Consider the following 19,934-nt stretch of genomic DNA (forward strand, 5'->3'; position numbering starts at 1 on the left):
AGTATGGATATACGACATTTTTTTTTTTTTTTTTTACAACAGATGCACCATTTTATATTCTCCCCAGCAATGCATGAGGGTTCCAATTTCTCCACATACTGGCCTTGTAATCTTGGACACATAATTTAACTTCTCTGTGGAGTTAATATAAAAGTACCTGCCTTCTAGAGTTATTGTGGAAAGAGCGAAATGATTCAAAATAAAGTGATTGGTCCAAGCATGGAACACAGTAATGGCTGTGTAAAACTGAGGGGAGTGTTATAATCTAAAGTGGAGAGATTTCATAATTCATTATGAGTTGAATTGCTTCCACTCCACTTCATCCTTCGATGTAGCCTGACATACCTGTGGCCTCCCAGGTAGTTTGGAAGTAGTATCCAAACAAGGATAATTGTCCACGGACAATTCTTTCAATGTTGCATGAGTAAACAAAGTCTCTATCTTCTCGAATTTACATTTTAGTGGGGAGGTAATCAACAAATCAACATATAACTTCAAGCAGTGTTCCCTGAAACCATGTCAGTGCAATAACCTTTAGTCTGAATTCACTGTGGTCTCCATCTAAGAACATACTTGGCAGAGGAGAGGGCCTTTCTGTTCTCTGAAGGAAGCGTACTTGCCAAACAGTGAAACCATGTTTTTGTTTTTTGTTTTTAAGATTTTATTTATTTATTCATGAGAGACATAGAGAGAGAGGCAGAGACACAGGCAGAGGGAGAAGCAGGCTCCACGCAGGGAGCCCAATGTGGGACTCGATCCCGGGACTCCAGGATCACGCCCTGGGCTGAAGGCAGGCGCTAAGCCACCCAGGGATGCCCCAAAACCATGCATTTTTTTTTTTTTTAAAGGTAAAAGCCTTAAGCCTCATGCAAATACGAAATGAACACGTGTCAAAGATTACATTTACCCAATGGGGAAACCAATAAACATAGCAGAACCGGTTTGCAAGGAAAATTTAAATCACCCATATTGCGGAATTGTGAATGAAAGATGAATTTACAAATAGATGCAAAATGGCTTTCTCCAGGGAGTGGTTAAGACTCAAACTCCAGTTTGACGGACAGGAGTATTTCCTCCTGCTATCGTCTGCAATAGTTATACAGAGCTCCACAAAGACAGACGGACAGCCCACGGAGGCTCAGGACACGCAGAATGACGTGTCGCGCCGTGGCTGGCTTTCTTTCTTTTTTTTTTTAAATTTTTTATTTATTTATGATAGAGAGAGAGAGAGAGAGAGAGGCAGAGACACAGGCAGAGGGAGAAGCAGGCTCCATGCACCGGGAGCCCGACGTGGGATTCGATCCCGGGTCTCCAGGATCGCGCCCTGGGTCAAAGGCAGGCGCCAAACCCTGCGCACCCAGGGATCCCCGTGGCTGGTTTTCCACTGAAGGCACCCCGTAGTACGCGATCTGTCGGTCCGTTTCAACGTATTCAATTTTTCCCGATAAAAAAAATCACTTTTCTCTGTATAAACCAGCAACTAATTAGTTCCTCCACTTTAGCTTTTATTTCCCTCAATCTTCTTGCCTCTTAGTTGCCTAAATGTTTGATGGCACTTAATTGCTCCCAGCAAGGAGCCTCCAGAGCGAGGGAACGGGGAAACCTAAACCTGCACTCCTCCCACAAGCCCCAATTCCCACTCCCGCGGCGAAGGAGGCCCGGGAGGGGGCACTGGCCCCGCCCCTTCCCGGTGGCCCCGCCCCTTCCCGATGGCCCCGCCCCCGGCCAGCCAAATAATCGAGCAGCGCGCAAAACGGTCACGTGACCAGGCGCGGTCCCGTGACGCCTCCGAAGCAGTACGTGGCAGAGACATCACTCAGAAAAGGCCCTTCGTGCGCATTTTCTGCCACCAACTGATCTCGTCCCTGCGTCTACTCACTAAATGCCTCTCTTCTTGCCCCTCTCGCCCCGGGAATGGTAAACTACCAGGCTACTCCGTCCTCTTCCGAGCCTACGAGCCAGCCCCTGCCCTCGCCTAAGAGGCGGGGATCCATTAGCGCTAAGGCGAGTCGCACTTCTGATTGGGCGTGACGTCCTGTCAATCTCCAAGGTCTTCCAATCAGGGCCCACGTCCACCCCGCTTTCTGCTCTTCCATTGGCCTGTGTGCGGGGAAGGTGGAGAAAGAAGGGTAAACCGAGGTCGCGCGAGAGCGGCGCTCGGCACTCAGTGCGCAGGTGCGAAGGAGCTGGCTGGGGCCCGGGCCGGGGGCGGGCTTGAAGACGCGTCGTTTGGTTTTGGAGACTGCGGCGGAGCTATCTGGGTTGGACCTCTGGGCGGAAAGCGTTTGTCAGGGGCCCGTCCTAGAACGAAGCCTGTGGGATTCCCGATGGTGTCCATGACTTTCAAGCGGAGCCGCAGCGACCGGTTCTACAGCACCCGGTGCTGCGGCTGTTGCCATGTCCGCACCGGGACCATCATCCTGGGGACCTGGTACATGGTAAGGGCGGGCGGGGCAGCAGGGTTGGGGCTCGGGGCAGTGCGCATGAGCGGGAAGTGGGGGAGCCCGGGCTCAGACGGAGGGGGTGGGCCTGGAAGCGGGGTGTTGGGTGGAGCGGGAAGGCATAAGCGGACTTTTTTAGGTTCCTGTAACTTTGAGGGAGGAGAATGTGGCCGGGGGTGGGGGTGGGGTGGGTAGGAAGGGGGAGATCGTTCCTCGGCTCCAATTAGAGGAGAACATCGGAGCAGGAAGGAGCCGGGGCGTTGTGGGCGGGGGCGGGGCGGGGGAAGAGGGGTAGGGGTGGGAAGGAGGGATGAGGATACTGGGGTTTCGTGGGGATTCCTGGAAACTACCTGGTGTCGGTTCTTTTTTCTACCTCCGTGATCAGAAGGGTTCACCGGCTCCCACCTATGCTCCCTGGGATTTTTTTTTCCCCCTACAAAACAACTAGGAGTGGACCTTGAGAAATGCGACGCTTTCGACGTTGTGTTGCCTGAAAGGAAATGGAAAGATCCATCTGTAAACGCAGTTGCCTGTGGCTTCGGACGTTATTTGTTACGGTGTGTTTGTGATGTGTTAGGCAGAAAGGCCTCTGTTGCGAATCTGGATTCTCTTGGAGGCGGTGCCTTTTGCCAGGATTTACACTCCCACCTGCCTTCTGGACGCTTTTTGTATCAGGCTCGTTCTGTTTTTTTTTTAAGAGCCCTTTATTGAGAGCCTTCTCTCTTCTGGCCACATCCACTAGCCATTTCCTGGATTCCAAGATCTATGTCATTCTGTGTCATAACCAAGTTGACAGTAATACTTTTGTGATTTCTTAACCACCATCTCCAGTACCCGTACACATTGAAACTAATTTGTGACTGTTGGAAATAGCTTTAGGCTATAATGATTTCACCGAGGCTTTGACAAACTTCTCATCCTGTTGACTTGATGAGCTGCTTTCACTGACAACTTTGTAATTTGTTGTCTTTGTGTTTCGGTATGGAGGGTTGTGGTGCAGGGATACCGTATGGTTTCTGTTAACTTCTGTGAACTGCAAAAACAAAACACAAAAAAGGAAAAGCTTAAAAAAAAAAAGGAAAAGCTTATCACATTCTTTTTGCCTGTTATCATTACTTCCCTACCCAGTTCCTTGAAATCATTATTGTTTGAACAAACACCAGATGAGAATAATCTTAGGCAGATTACGGTTTCACGGCGCACACTGAGGGGACTACCTGGCCCTCAGATTATTTCTGACCACCTTGTTTTTTTTTAGTTTTGCTTTATTGATGTACATTAAAAACAATAAAACTTGAATGTGTAGGCTTATTTGCTTGTTTCTAAGCTTATTTTAATATCTCCTGTACTTTCATAGTCAGAAACCTCATTTTATTGGTATATCAGATTTTCCCCCCAAATTCCTTCTTGTTTTATATTCTAACTGATTTAAATTAATCAATTAACGGCAGTAGCAGTATTATATTTCTAACCTCCTTTTATCTCTTCCCCATTTTGCTGAGGGTCTGGGTCTTCAGTTTCTTTTGTCTTTAGCTCTGCCTTCCATTCCCCTAAATGGATCATTCAAATATTTAGGGTCCTCAAGCCTCTTACTCAACCCTGTCCCCCTCATCCCTAGGAGATGACCCTCCTCTCTGCTACTGAACTGAGAAAGTGGTGCAGGGGTACCCAGCTGGGACTCATTGCCTGCAAACCTAATCTTCCCGTTTCTTCTCAGACCCTTCCCTCCATTCACAGAACAAAGGATTTCTAACTCCGCAAGGGAATAACCACCATCCCAATTTCAACCATCTGAATATAATTGGCTGTATTTCTTTCCAGTCTTTTCTAGGCAGATTAAAAAAAAATTTTTTTTTTTAATGCTATGGGCTCAGCTCATAAAAATGAAAGGAATAGCAGGGAAAATTTTTAGTTATATACAGCAAAACCCAAAATGCAGAGAGAAAAACTTTAGTAAGGATATTTATTCTTATAGGGAGTGAGAAGTTTAAATTTATTCACCACTGGAGGCACTTGACGTGAAAACAGTTTACATCTCTCCCTTTTTCCCTGCTTTAGTTTTTGCAATTTTAGAAGGAGGCCGTAGCTGTTCTTATATTGCATGGACTTTTGGGTTAACAGAGCAGTAGAAGTTGCTAGAATCAATCTGTCTTAAGTAAGGGACTTGTTGATGATTTGCAATGTAAAAGGCTTTAGTGGATATACAGAATAAATTGCAGGGACCATGTGTTGTCTTTTGTATTTCTATTACCTGCCACACAAAGGCTCTCAAAGGTTCCTTGTCTTGAAAATGATGCTCTGCCTTGGGGAACGGTATTACAGAGATTTCTGGAGCACATATGCAAAAATGAAACTTATGGTACAGTGACAAGAGAGGAAAATATGATTAGTAACATCAGATTCTAATTGGATGAAGGACTGGGAAAAGGCTGGGAATTTGTTGGTGACTTTCAAAAGTGTAGCTTCAATACCACAGCAACATAAGCACAAATACTGTCTAGTTGGGAAGACGTGTAACCTTTGGGAGAACAAGGCCACCTAGACAAAAGTGTAGTATAATGCCTCTAATCAAAGAAGACTTGTCCAAACTGTTATTTTCTTGCTAGAAGCTTCTTTACTAAGAAGTAATAAGGGATTGAGGGAGGTAGAATGTTATGTGCATCCTCCATTACCTTGTCAAGATACTCCCTTAGTTTCAGGTGGGAAGATATTTATGATCTTCAGATTGCAGCTGTGCTGTTTGAAACCTGGGATTGGGGGGTGCAGGGGACAGCCCTCCCTCCTGCTGGGCCAAGACCAGGTACTGTGAATGTATCTGATACAGTGACATTGCTTTCTGGCAACTGGTCTACTGTTAACACCATTCTGACACTGTATACTAAAGTATTCTGTGGTATTAAATAGTGCAGTAGTACATAAAGAAGCTGGAGCCAGTTTTATCCATGAGAGAGGTACTGGCCCTGAGGCGTTAGCATTTCGGGTTTTAGATCGGAAAGAAGCATAATCTCTAGTTAAGTAATACAAAATTTCAGAATGAGCTCTAGTTTAAATTCTAGCATTCCTCAAATTGTTTTCTCTATTTATTAAAAAATTTGAGAGGCGCCTGAGTGGCTCAGCTGGTTAAGCCTTCGGCTCAGGTCATGATCTCAGAATCCAGAGAGGAAGCCCTGCATCGGGCTCCGAGCTCTGAGGGGAGTCTGCTGCTCCCTCTCCCTCGGCCTGCAACTCCCCCTGGTTGTGCTCTTCCTTATTCTCTGTCAAATGAATAAATAAAATATATAAAAATAATAATAAAATTTGAAGCCATATGATTTCAAACAAGTTTGTTACATAGCATAAGTTCAAATGTTCATTGAATAATTGAAAATCGGCTAACAAGTGGGCAGTAGGAGGCATCCTTCATGTTTGAAGGGCCCCTGGGTGGCTCAGTTGGTTAGGTATCTGCCTGCCTTCTGCTCAGGTCATGATCCCAGGGTCCCGGGATTGAGCCCTATGTCAGGGGCTAAGCAGAAGCAGGGAGCCTGCTTCTCCCTTTCCCACCTGCTAGAGCTCTCTCCCTCTCTCAAGTAAAATCTTAAAACCAAGAATACATTTTGAGCACTTGTAATAATTATAGGTCTTGGAAAGACTTAATATATATGGCTGATTTTGCATGAATGTCTCAGACATAAAATGTCTGTCTGAAATTCAGTAGCTGTGTGAGAAGTGAGGACAGGTTTCCTCAAGCTCTTCCTTTCCAACCCTAATTCCTGGTTCCTTTAAGTAACAGTATAACCTATTTATATTTCAGAGTTACTGTCTTTCCTCAAACACTTTTTTTTGTGCCTCAGTACTTTTGCATGTACTATTTCTTCCCTCTCCCTGTCACTTTTTAAAAACTTTATTAAGGAAAATTTCAAATATAAAGAATAGTGAGGTGGTATTAACATCTCCCATTTACTCATCACCCAACTGTGACTATTAACTTTTTGCCAGTTCTGTTTAATTTTTTAATGGTCAGCTCAAATGTTATCTTGGTAAAGCTTTTCTTGTTTCCCAGCCAGAGAGATCTGGTTTCCTCACTGTGTACCTGGAAAAGTTTCTACATACCACTTGTATGTACTTATTAAATACTACTTATTACATGATTACTAGTGATTATTTTTCTCCCCTACAAGATGTTCTTGAAGTAGAAAGTTGATAGATCTTACTCTGTAAAAGTGTATAGTTAAGCTAGCTTGCTACTTAGAACATTTGAAATATTCATAAGACATTTGTAAAATTAATTGTCTCATCCCCAAAATAGTAAGAATAATTCATTTGTAACTGCACATACCAGTAAACAACAAAGTTTATATGTGAAACATTTAACATAATTTTTAAAGATTGGCCATTTTGATCTTTATCTGCTGACAGTTCTTCACTGACTCACTCCCAGTGGAGATACTCTGCCTATGAAACCCTTACCAGAATGCCCTGAAGCACATACATTGTTTTAATTATAATCTCAGCCTGTGCTGGGTTGTGGCAAAATATACTGTGGGAACCTAAAGAATAATTATTTAGAACAAAAATCAGCCCCCAAAGAATCTTCTGGAATGGGTGTGGCAGTGAGATGAGGAAGCAAAGAGGAATTCCTCTCTGGAGGCTGAGTACTTCCAGGAGTCTGATAACTGTTCCTTTGTAACAAGTAAAATCTACACTCTGGTTTTTGTAATTGTTCACTTACACAAGGTATGCAAAAGGCTTGCAAAAATAATGCAAACCATATAATTTGACCCAATAAATTTACAGGACTGCTTCTACATTGAATGGTATGTCCGCCCATGCCGTTAACATATTTGCTATATTCAGTACCCTCCATATTGAGAGCTTTAGAAGTTATTTTAATTGCATTTTTGTTTTCTTTACTGAAATTAAAGGGAAAAAAACCAATTGGGAATAAATATCCTAAAATTGAAGATACTTGCTATTTTCAGAGAAATTGTATATCAGAAATTTTATATTGCAAGACTATAAAGCTGATTTTATGTATTTTTTGGAAAATGCTATGTGGAACTTAGTCAAAATACTGACCCATCAGAAGTGAATAGCACAGGGCCTAAATAGGAGCACAGTTTAAGATAGGTGCTCAGTTTAAGATCACAAGGATGGATTTTCCAGGAAAATGCTTTAAAATGTAAGTTGAAGTTCTAATGAAATACAACTCAGTGAAGATTTGAAGAATGGTTTGAGCTTTTAAAGAAATAACACTGCAATTTATTTTATCATTTCTTGATCATTTGATTAGAGCTATGATTTTTGTTTAATACGCTGGGTTGTGACAGTGCAATGAAACTTGAAGTGTTACTAATACTACAAGAGAAGATAATAGTGGATGAGTCTGGCTTACCCATGTAAGAGAACAGATTTTTATAAGTCCAACATGCAATAAAGTATTTAAGAAGAGAAAAATTAAGCTCCTAAGTATTTTAGTTGTGTCTTTTCCTTCATTTACTCATTTAGTTTGTGTGTTTCTCTTGATAAGAGAATGTTTTTACTGTGCAGAGCTTTTTAACTAAGACCGTACTGTGTTTAACAAAGGATACTTTGCTGAATTGATTTCAAACTGATTTCAATACGCAGAATCTATAAGATTTCAGTAGATACATCTAATTGTTCAATAATTAATTTACCGAGTTGTATGAGCTCCTACTCATACACAACATGGTAGCCAAAACCCGTTGCAGTGAAAATGGGGGGAAAAAATCAGCCTTACTAGAGAGCCACCTTGCGAGTATGATTATCCTCTGTAAGACCTTTCAGGAGTTGAAAAGTAAAGTACTTTGCTTTGGAGCATTGCAAGGGAAAATGCATGTTACCAAACATACTTATTTGGACAGTAACGTATAAATATTTTATAACCTTAGATAATAGTTTCTTTTGGAAAGACCTCAAAACAGGAGTTGCTTAGGAATAGACATAACTAACCATGTGCTATGAAGCAGGTTGTTTTAAAAAATCAGCTTTGTATCCTAGCTCTATCCTCTATTAGCTCAGTGAACTCATCACAAGTTATTTCGCTTAACTTTCCACATCTGCAAATGGGCTTTAGTAATATTTGCTTCACCAGTGGTTGTGAGGAATAAGTGAAATAATATATGTAAATATAACTGGTGTATAGTATAGACTCAGTAAATGTCAGTTGATTCTGAATTTGATATTGTGACATTGTTTAGATCCCCTAATCTTTTTTTTTTTTTTTTTTTTTAGATTCCCCTAATCTTACTGAATGATAAAACTTGGGTTGCTTGTTTAAAGAATATGAAGTGCCTTCAACTGAGAAACTATTATCACCTAGTTGTATGAGCTTAGGATGAACAAGAGAGCTACATAATAGAGTTTGTTTAAAGTACTGTTGATGATAAGGCTCTAATATATCTTAAAAGTATCAAATATTCAAATTTCACAAAGGGAGAGGACAGATTTGGTAAACTTTTAAATAGGAAGCCTAACTCCAATCCAGGTGGTTTTCTGTATTGAATCATTAACAGGACTGTTCTTGAGCATCTCAAGGAAGTCGTGCTTCCTGGGATACTGTAGGGATTCACTAACCATTAGAGGCATGAGAATTTTTTTTTTAATAGATTAAATTAGGAAAATACATCAGATATTATGATGGAATTTCAGCAGTAAGTTTGACAAAAACTCAAGATGTTTCTCTGAAAGTGATAAAGAATTATATTCAAAGATTTCTGATTAATGCAAAGAGGACAACCTCTGGATACCTCCTGTGGTTGGTCCAGTTCTCTTTTACTAGTGACTGAGATGGAGATACTGATTGCATGCTGATCATATTTTCAAATGCTGGAAGCTAAAAGAGATAGGAAATCGGTGGGGTGTCTGAATCTAGATCCAGAACATCTTGATGGGCAAGAATATAATGAGATTCCAGTGCGAATGTATAAAGGCTTATGCTTGGGCCTCTGAATCTAACTGTATGGGTTCAGGTGGTAGCTTAGCAGAATCAAATGTGAAAAAGAATGAAGGGGTTTAGGGAGTTACTCTTATATGACATTCCATTTATCAAGCCAGTACCATTTCAGGCTGTGCAGGTTAAACTTTATTAGCTTAGGCTATAAGAACCGAGATCCCTATATGCTGTGACCAGGCTGATCTTAACTCATTTTAATGGTATGTCCAACAAACTGGAGCGTGTGTCTAGAGGAGAGCAGAAAGGAAGTAGTGAGGTAGCTGGACAGTGTTAAACCATTAGAGAAATGGTTTAAGTACCTGAATGTTTATTCTAGAAAAGAATATTTGGAGGCTCATGTCCACTCCCCTTAGGTGTTAGAGGAGCATTTACTCAAAAGGGAGAGCACATGATCTCAAAAGGTAGAATTAAGGCTAGTGGGTGATAGTCAAAGTGACATAGTTAAAATCTTGGAAAGTCTTAAGCATTTGAGTCAGGTCTAAGAGAAAATAGTTTTCTATCATTAGGACACAATGTGGAGGAGTGTCAGGCTTATCTGATAGATTACATATATATGTTTAACTGATGGGTATTCTGTTTTTCTGCTGGATGAGTATATTGGATGAGCTGTAGTTTCTTCAAGCCCAGAAATTCTTAGATTGGTGTATGAATAATAAATACATAACTCTGAACACAATTTGTAATGATTCCTATTGTTTATTAACACAGGTTCAGCCAACACATCTTGTCTCTGAAACATTTCGGTTTATTCTTCAAGAAATACTATTTTTCAACTATTTTTAGAGTGGTATTGCATGTTATTTTATCTATAGGTAGTCTGCTTCTATTTTCTGTCTTTGTTACTTCAAGTAAAAAACAGTTTAAACATGGGAAGATGACTGAAGATGGTTTCCTGATTAATATAATTGATAACATCTTTATCTCTCTCAGGTGGTCAACCTGTTGATGGCAATTTTGCTGACCGTGGAAGTAACTCATCCAAACTCAATGCCAGCTGTCAACATTCAATATGAAGTCATTGGCAATTACTATTCATCTGAGAGAATGGCTGGTATGTTTTTAGTTGAAAATATCTCCTGCTAATTATACACACAAAATATTTAGAGAATTGATTATATTTAAGTTATTCTACTTGCTGTGGCATGAAAGTATTTTTATGGGTTTTTCAAAGATATCCAGTGAGAATTATAATTGAGAACTTCCGGCCAGAATATGCTACAGACTACTAGAAGATTTCTTGAGAAATATACATTGTGTACCGTGATTCCTGTCAGTCCTGGGATGATAAGGAATTACAAAAAGACCTGTGAGCCTTCTAGGGTCAGCTGGCAAATGTAGTAGAGGATGGCGAGCAGATAAGGTTACAGGAAAATAGGGAATATGAATTACTGGAATATTTGCTGATATCCTTCCAGGGTCACAATTCTAAACATATTTCTATCATTTAGATGAAGGAAGACTATGTTGGAGTTAAAAGTAGAAGACATTTGTGGAAATTACCTTTTTAAACTTGTTTATTCTTTGACAACATTTTCATTATCTTTCTCTAAACAGGTGCAGAAAAATTCTAGTTTTTGTATTATAAATTGTTAGAAATTTAGTGTTTAAACAGAAAATTATGCCTCAAACTTTTCAGTGTGGAGTTTTTGCATGTTTAAAATTTCACTTCAGAAAAATATTGAGTTTTTTTGTGTATAGTTATAATATTACAGGATCTAAGTTATATTTTTAGGTTATTAGCTCTTATTATAAATTCTTGAGCTTCATTATATTTATGATCTTCTCTGATAAATTTATGAAGTTTTTTAAACAAAATTTTGGTTAATTCAAATAACTTACTGTCCATAGGGCTCACTGCTGTATCTAGGATTCAGTAGAGTTTTGTGGCCATCTATTGACATTGTAGTATGAGAACACTTAAAATTGTTTACACTGTTTTAAGTGCTTTTTAAATGAGTCTGCTGATTGTCTATTCAGATGTCTATAATCCTTTAATTCTGTTGTCAAATGCGATAAAAGAAATAACCAAGAATGTATTAGAAACATCCCTCGTGGTGTCGGTTTTTTTCTTCCTGAGTTAGTCTATTTCTATTTAAAAATCAAAATACAAAAAAATAAAATAAAAAAATAAAAAATAAAAATACAAAAATGAATAAAACGTTAGTTTTTAATGGCTATTTTTGGTATTTTAGGCTGTAAAATTATACAAAACCTGATAATGTCAGCATTTTTTTCAGGATGCAATGTCAGTATGTGTTTCTCTTAAAATCAAGGTGTAGAAAAAGATTGATGGCTGTTGACATTCATGTAGGTCTGTAGAACTGGCTGCCTTGGCTAGAGCTGCAGGGATGAAGTCACGGGTTTCCTGCATGTTGCATGAGTGCTGTGCCTGCTGTTGAGAGAATCACATGTATTTGTTATCATACTTACGTTGCTTGCAATTGTGCCAAAGCCCCGATGCTTGAGAGAATGTAAAAATGCATAGTTCTTGGTCATATGGTAGTTTGTGTCTCTTTGGAAGTGGAAAGTTGACTTTCCCACGGACCCAGTGTTACAATGGCAAGTTGAGTTCTGATCTTTGGCCTGCTGGGTGATTTAATTTTAATTTTTTTTTTTTTTTAAAGACTGTTTATTTGAGAGAAAGAGAGTGAGTGAGAGAGCACAAGCTAGAGGAGAGGCAGAGGGAGAAGCAGATTTCCCACTGAGCAGGGAGCCCCACACAGGGCTCCATCCCAGGACCCTGAGATCATGACCTGAGCTGAAGGCAGATTGTTAGAAGGCATCCTGGCTTGCCAGCTCATTTTAAATGATAAGGTTCATGGTTAGTTATTTCTAATCAGCTAAACAGGATATATCCCACTCAATATGTATGAAATGCTTTTGCAACACATACAAGCCGTTTTTCAGTCATGAATTTAACTTTATTTACATTTACCTTGGTAATGGGTGAACAGTTGGGGCCCCCTGGAGGAGGTTCTTGAATGTGGTGGTGGCTGGAAACCTGAGATTCATATATGGGTATTTAGCCCTCATATTTTGTTTGCTTTATTGACTCACAGATATTGGAGCATCTCTTATTATTCTAGGTATTATATATGTATTTTTCCCCCATCATCCCATTTCTCCCCTATTTTACTACAGAGCATCTAGAGGATATCCTATATCCTCTAAAAAAAAATCTAAAGAGGGCTATTCTTACCCAATTTATTGCCAGATACTGATGTTTGTACTGCCAAGTGACAAGATGATACATGACATTTGTCTAATAGTGGGAATATTCAGCAGTTATTCTAATCATTATTATTAACACTCTTCTTGTTCTTAATAATCTATCTAAAGTCAAAGAATTAATTTTATTTTTTTATTTTTTTTATTTTTTTATTTTTTATTTTATTTTTTTTTTTTAAGAATTAATTTTAGATCTGTGTTAAGAAACTCAAGTCGATGGGACACCTGGGTGGCTCAGTGGTTGAGCATCTGCCTTTGGCTCAAGTTGTGAGCCCCCAGGTCCTGGGATTGAGTCCCGAATCAGGCTCCCTGTAGGGAGCCTGTTTCTCCCTCTGCCTATGTCTCTGCCACTCTGTGTCTCTCGTGAATAAATAAACAAAATCTTAAAACAAAACAAAAAAACCTCAAGTCATGTGTGGCTTAGTAATGTTGAGATGTTTTGTGAGACAAATAATGAACTTGGGTAATGTAGAAGAAGGGAACAACCTGAGAAAGAGGCCTGTAAAGTCACAGAGAAATCTTGAGGGAAGGAACAGGGAGTAGTGAGTTCATATGCTGGGGTGGCAAGGAGGTTGTTAGTGGAGAACCTTGAATTTCTGATGATGTATTTTATCTGAGGCCAGAGAGGCGCAGCTGTGGCACTCTCTATTTATTACATCTGTGTGTTTCTAGTAAGTACCAGCCTCTCCCTCCTGTTGAACTCTGACTCAGCCTGCAAGACCCAACTTGTGTCCTTTCTTCCATATTTTCTTCCTGATTCTGCTTTTGTTGTAGCACTTGCTACATTGGATTATCATTCTCTTTTTGCACACCTTCAGACTCTAAGACTCTGGGCAGAGATCTGTCTTCCTAGCTGAGTGACTGATGATCAGAGTTCAGTGAATTGTAGCCAATTTAATAAACAAGAAAAACAAATGTGAAGATTCTTCAAACATTGTTTCTTAATGCTGAGACAGATTGTTTTTTTAACATGCCTGGTCTTAGATTTTTTATTTCATAGCCAATCTTGAAAATACTTGTTTTTTTAAGCTAGCTTGAAAACATGATTTTGTCATGAAGAGTTTTGTTCTTTTTATTATGTAAGTGGCTTAATTAGATTTTTGTTTTTGTTTTCTTAGATAATGCCTGCGTTCTTTTTGCTGTGTCTGTTCTTATGTTTATTATCAGTTCAATGCTGGTATATGGAGCAATTTCTGTAAGTATCCTCTATTTTTGACTTTTAGAGTTTGACCTTTACCGAGTGGTACTTAATAATTTCTTATTTGTGCTGTGACTTTGTGGTTGTTATTTTTTTCTTCAGTATCAAGTGGGTTGGCTGATCCCATTCTTCTGTTACCGGCTTTTTGACTTCGTTCTCAGTTGCCTGGTTGCTATCAGTTCCCTCACTTACTTGCCAAGAATCAAAGAGTATCTGGATCAATTAGTAAGTGTGTTTGCCAACTGAGTCTTTTTCTTTATTTTAAGTAAAATATTTAAATTGAAATTTTGAGTTAGCTTTAGGGACTATTTTTAATCTACCCTACTTATTTTTGAAAGTGTTTTAAAATAATCATTACTACTCTTAACTACCGTGTTGAAACCAGTAAGGTGTAAGTAGCATATTTTCTTGCCATACCATGTGGATATTCCAGTATTAAAAGTCTCTAAAGATGGATGTCATAAGAACATAAGGTGTAGTTGAACTTTTGTTTTGAGCATACTGTAATAATTTGGCTCTAGAGGTTTCCCCCTCTATTCAAAAGTAGAGCATTCCTGTGAAATCTTTTGTAAGCTGAAATATTGTAAATGTTTGTTCCCAAACCCTCACCCCCACCCCCAAATAATCTTGTTAGTCTTTTCTGATACCCAAGGGCACATCTCGCTAAGGGATGCACAGAATAAATAGAGGTAAAGCACAGATATGCACAGACAGTTCAGAGCTCTGGCAGCTGGTTGCTGAAGATGCGAGTGTAGCTCTTCAGGAAGGAGCTGGGCGGGGCCACTCTGGCTGCTGGGGGTGTGCTCTGCCTCTCTAGCAGCTTGCTACAGCACAAAGCTGGATGCTGGTTTTGCTTTTCCTCTTTTTTCTTTGTAGGCATCCATAGCAAATACTTGAGTACTTACAGTATCCTTTCCTCTATTTGAGACAAATCATTGGTGAATGGTGTACCTGTAAGCATAGCTTCCCTCTCTTTGAGGAGCAGCCCATGGATTGGAGGAGTTAAGAAATGAAGAGGTTATCTGTGATAATGACCTAGAACTGTCATAGGACAGCATTTGTGGAGCTTAGATTAGCGCTGTATGATGAAGCGAATGGGAACTCTGTGGGCCGGGGTATGGTCTGGAAGGATGCATGGAGTCCAGATAAACGAAAGTTCATTTCAAAAGTGCTGTCTTTTAGGAATTTTCTCTCCACTTTCATATTTCCTGCCTAGTCCATCTTGCATAAGACCACATTTATCATTCATTCATTCAGAAAACATTTGGTAGTTGTTTCTTATGTGGATGGCACTCTGCTGGGTTCTTGGGATACATCAGTAGAACTTATTTGCTAGTGAAGGAGTTAGAAAGTTGACAATTACTGCATTAAAACTGGTAAAAAGCTGTGAAGGAAAAGTGTGGGCTGCATGAGTAGATGTCACACAAGGGTTAGACCTGGGCTGGGAAGCAAGACTTGAATTGTGCTCAAGAGTCTTGAGTAGGAGTTAAGACAGAGCAAATACAGAAGCAAATGTTCCAGGTCACAGAGACCCCTCGAGGCTGGAAGGAACATGGTGAGTGTAGTCAGAGGACTAAAAGGTGACCATGGCAGCTGGCACTGAGTAAGGGAAGGAAGCAAAGCAGCATATGATTAATGGGAGAGAAGTAGCTGAGGGCAGGGTCTAGTGTTTTGATTGGCAGTGGTAGAAGCTTCCTCATTCTAGATCTCTCTTGTCATGTCTGGCTGAAAAATTGCAAACCTTCTGAATAAAAGCTGTAGCATTTCCCCATGAGCTGGTCTCATTCAGTTTTGTCTTTTTATTTATGAATGAAACTTAAAGAACAATTGTATCCCAAGGATACACTTAGCTAGGGTTTGGAGTTGGTGCGTGCATACTTTTTTGGTCCTTTGGGATTTTTGCATGCTGCTTTTTTAGGAAAATTATTTGGGCCTTTGTGTTGACATTTCCATTAAAAACATCAGATTTTAAAAATTAGATGAGCTTTAAAGGAGAACATTAGAATGAATTTTTTACTATTCTTTTAGACTCCAGTGGTTTCTCCCCTCTGTTATATTCACTTGGTCTCTCATACTGGCAAGTACCTTTACTATTGGCCAGCTTGTAAATCCTAAATTATTCTTTGAGAATGCCTTTTTGGAACTCATCTCAATTGCCTTGTACACAGTAAATGCTATATAAATATTTAAGTAAATAAAATTGACCCTTCACAGTAGAATGTAGTATGTCTGCAGTAAATCAGAGTCTTGCCTGCTTTGATAACCAGGGATGTTCCTTCTATTTGCCCCTTTCTGAGGAACGTTGAGATTGATGATTGGTTTTTAGAAAAATTACTTTACCAGGTAGGAGTCAGTGACCCATGGAACTTAGATTTAGCACCTCCTGACTTAGTGACCCAAGGACAAATCTGCAGTTGTATACAGGAGGTGGTGTTTCTCCAAAGGCCAGAAAGATCTAGAATAGTGAAAAGTAGAGAGAAGATCAGCTCAATTTGGACAGCAGTGTTCAGATGTGTTTTAAGTGTTCAGTGGCGTGCTTTGATGATGATGAGGCTTAAAAGTACTATGAGTTAAGTGCTGTTTATAAGTTTTTATTAAAAATCACTTCTGACTTTGGTGCCCTTTTTTGTGTGTGTTTTTAAGATGCTCTCTAGACTATCATAAAGTACAAGTGCCATAGCTGAATTTTTAGTGTGTGTGTGTTAATAAACTTCATGGTTTAGAGCAGTTATAGGTTAAAAGCAAAACTGAATGGAAAGAGCCACCCCTCAACCTTCCCCAGTGACCACATCCAAACCATAGTGGTCCATCTGTTACAGTTGATGCACCTGTACTGACACATGACTATCACCCAGAGCTCGTAGTTTACCCTAGGTTCACTTGTGGTGTGCATTCTGTAAGTTTGGACAAGTGTGTAAAGATGTATATTCATCACTGTGGTGTCAAACAGAATAGTCTCACTGCCCTAAAAATCCTCTCTACCCTGCCTGTTCACCTCTTCTCCCCACCTCCCTTTTTTATAGCCTGATTTTCCCTACAAAGATGACCTCCTGGCATTGGACTCCAGCTGCCTCCTCTTCATTGTTCTTGTGTTCTTTGCCTTATTCATTATTTTTAAGGTGAGTTACTGACTAAATACTTGGGCGACCAGTTAGACTGTGACACTGTCTAAACCTTTTTTGCCTTTTCTCTTTAGCATTCACAGTGAGGGGACAGTATTTATTATGACACGGTAGTAAAGATAGCATCTGGGGGGATGTCTTCCCTCTTGTTTCCAGAGAGAGGTTGGAAATGGCCAGGATCCTCCTGAATGTAAGGAACATCGTATTTTTAGTTCATGATTTTATTTTAGTTCATGTTTTAGTTCATGATTTGACTGAAAATCTGTTAAATTCTCTCTGAACCTTTGGAATTCTCTTTTGCAGCACAGTAGTTACCGCACCTGAAATGAAACCTCATTTATGGTTTCTCTGTAAAATACTGTCAATAAAACTTGGGATATTTAAGTGGGAGCAGGTAGGAAAAGGGCCTGGCCTGGCCTGTGCTAGGTTCCAAATGGGTATCTGTTCCCTTCTCTCTAGAGCACATGTGGTGGAAAGCATAAGTCCCCTTAATTTTAGAGTAGGTGATCTGTTGAGTTTCTAGCGTATGGAAATTTTGTTTGCATTCTTTCAGGCTTATCTAATCAACTGTGTTTGGAACTGCTATAAATACATCAACAACAGAAACATGCCAGAGATTGCCGTGTACCCTGCCTTTGAAGCACCCCCACAGGTGAATGACCTTTTAATATATTAAATCTTCAGTAGCCATTGACTATTCTCAAGAACCTAGATCTTGACTTCCTCTTCAATGCCATATGATTTTGGGCGTGGGTAGCTTACATCTGCAAGATTTAGCATTTCCCTTTGGAAACATGGGTACTGAGGTGAGAGACCCCCCCCCCCCCTCCCCCCGGCACTGCTCATTCAGCTTCACTCCTAGGTTGTCTCCGGGGCAGGGGGTTGCATTTTGTAGGAGAGATCAGACAGGAAGTGGCCCTGTGAATCATGCTGGCCCCTGGAACTTCTAAGGATGGGGTGCCATCATGTGCAGCTTGTGTTGCTTTCAGAAACATCCACGTGATCAAAAGCGGAAACTGTTTTTTTTGTGGGGAGATGGGTTCTGTGAGTCTTTGGGGAGATCTACTTCTAGGGGCCTTTAGTTACTGCTGTATTAACTTCTCTAGGTTTTCAGCAGAATATATATGTGACCCCTGTAGGGCCAGTCTGTCACACTTGGAGTCACTTAGGTTGGAATGGCACTCCTACACAGATGTGCCCTTTTACCCTAGAGGAAATGATAAAAGTGCCTGATGATAGATTCTGATGAAATTCAGGATCCAGCATCATTTATTGGAGGCTCCCTTGAGCGTGATTCAGCGGTGCCCTTAACCTGGATTCCCAGCCCCCAAGGCACTGGTCCTTAGTCACACGGAGAGCCATGCCACCTACTTCCTTTCCCGTCAGGGCTTCCTAGTAGCCTCTGTTTGTTCAGAAGCAAAGTTCTGCCGCCTCCCCGCCATCCCTCGGTCTTTAGTAGTCTCAGACCAGACAGCTCCCCTCCATTACCAGTCCTCTCTACACCCGGGAACTCTTCAGCTAACAGCTTCTTCAGCTAAAATCTGAAAGCTGGGGGCACCTGGGTGGCTCAGGGGTTGAGCGTCTGTCTTCCCCTCAGGGCGTGATCCCGGGGTCCTAGGATCCAGTCTCACATCAGGCGCCTCCTGGCAGGAGGAAGCCTGCTTCTCCCTCTGCCTGTGTCTCTGCTTCTCTCTGTGTCTCTCATGAATAAATAAAATCTGGAAAAAAAATCATTATTTAAAAAAATTAAATCTGAAAGCTGAATTATTCCAGGTAGGATTTTTTTTTTTTTTTTAAGATTTTATTTATTCATGAGAGGCAGAGACACAGGCAGAGGGAGAAGCAGGCTCCATGCAGGGAGCCCGATGTGGGACTTGATCTCGGATCCCGGGATCACGCCCTGAGCCGAAGGCTGAAGCTCACCCACTGAGCCACCCAGGCATCCCATCCAGGTAGAATTTTAAGTGCTTTAAGTCCAATATTTTTTTCTCTCCTCAGTATGTTTTGCCAACCTATGAAATGGCCGTGAAGATGCCTGAGAAAGAGCCACCACCTCCTTACATACCTGCCTGAAGAAATTCTGCCTTTGTCAATAAACCCTATACCAGCTTTTTGTCTTGTTTATTTTACAGAATGCTGCAATACAGGGCTCTTCAAACTTGTTTGATATAAAATACAGTTTCCTTTGTTTAAGCATTTATTTTTAAACACTAACAAGCTTTTTGGACATCTATTCAAAGTCAGGAAGTCAGGTTTGGGGTTTTTTGTTTTTTGTTTTGTTTTTTTGTTTTTTTTTTTTGTTTTTTTTTTTGGTAAGTCTATTACATTTTAATAGTTTCTGGAGACAATCTAGGTTAAGCAAGAGCAAAGTGCCATTGTTTGCCTTTAAGGGGGGGAGGGGGTATTCTCTACACATTTTCTTTTTTAACTTTGCACTTTCTTTATATAATAGTTTGCATTTTGGTTATTTGCTACCCTGGATACTTTCAGGAAGAATGAATTAAATATTCAGGGTGAGTGAGTTAGGTATAAGATCTGAAGTTTTCAGCTGTGAAAACAGGAAAAATATATAACATTTTAACTTGACTGTGGAAAATGACGGTTGCATGTTTCTAATTTGTATGTTTCCATCTTTGTGATAAGATGCTTTAATAAATCTCTTAAATATTGACTGTTGTCATTTTTTAAAAAAATCTATTACCCTTTTTTGGTAGGTAGAATCTTAACATTTTCCATTACAGTAAACTCAGACTGTCAGGTCTTTTGGCACTTGGAGAATACAATGCAGACTTAATTAGAAGGCATTTCTTTAGTCCGTAGCTCACATATTATTTAAAGTTATGGTGAAGATATGCTCGAATCACAGGCCAGAAATTAATATTGATGTTTTGTTAGAAAAATCATGGGATGAGGGTAGCAAGCTGTGGTTTATGTGGAGATTTAGTATTTAGGTAATGAGTTCCTCAAGAATAATTCAAGAATAATTTAAAAGT

General features: G+C 40.0%; 1 protein-coding gene across 1 annotated transcript; it reads left to right on the forward strand.

Annotated features, from left to right (window-relative positions):
• Positions 1–2,077: 2,077 nt before the first annotated feature.
• LAPTM4A (lysosomal protein transmembrane 4 alpha) lies at positions 2,078–19,612 on the forward strand. The gene is made up of 7 exons (XM_077844034.1): positions 2,078–2,438; positions 10,324–10,444; positions 13,740–13,816; positions 13,922–14,044; positions 16,843–16,938; positions 17,495–17,593; positions 18,940–19,612. Exons 1-7 carry the CDS (start codon positions 2,328–2,330, stop codon positions 19,012–19,014), a joined length of 702 nt encoding a protein of 233 aa, XP_077700160.1. The 5' UTR covers positions 2,078–2,327; the 3' UTR covers positions 19,015–19,612.
• Positions 19,613–19,934: the final 322 nt, after the last annotated feature.

Source organism: Canis aureus, chromosome 12, assembly GCF_053574225.1.
Source record: "Canis aureus isolate CA01 chromosome 12, VMU_Caureus_v.1.0, whole genome shotgun sequence".
NCBI classification, from domain to species: domain Eukaryota; kingdom Metazoa; phylum Chordata; class Mammalia; order Carnivora; family Canidae; genus Canis; species Canis aureus.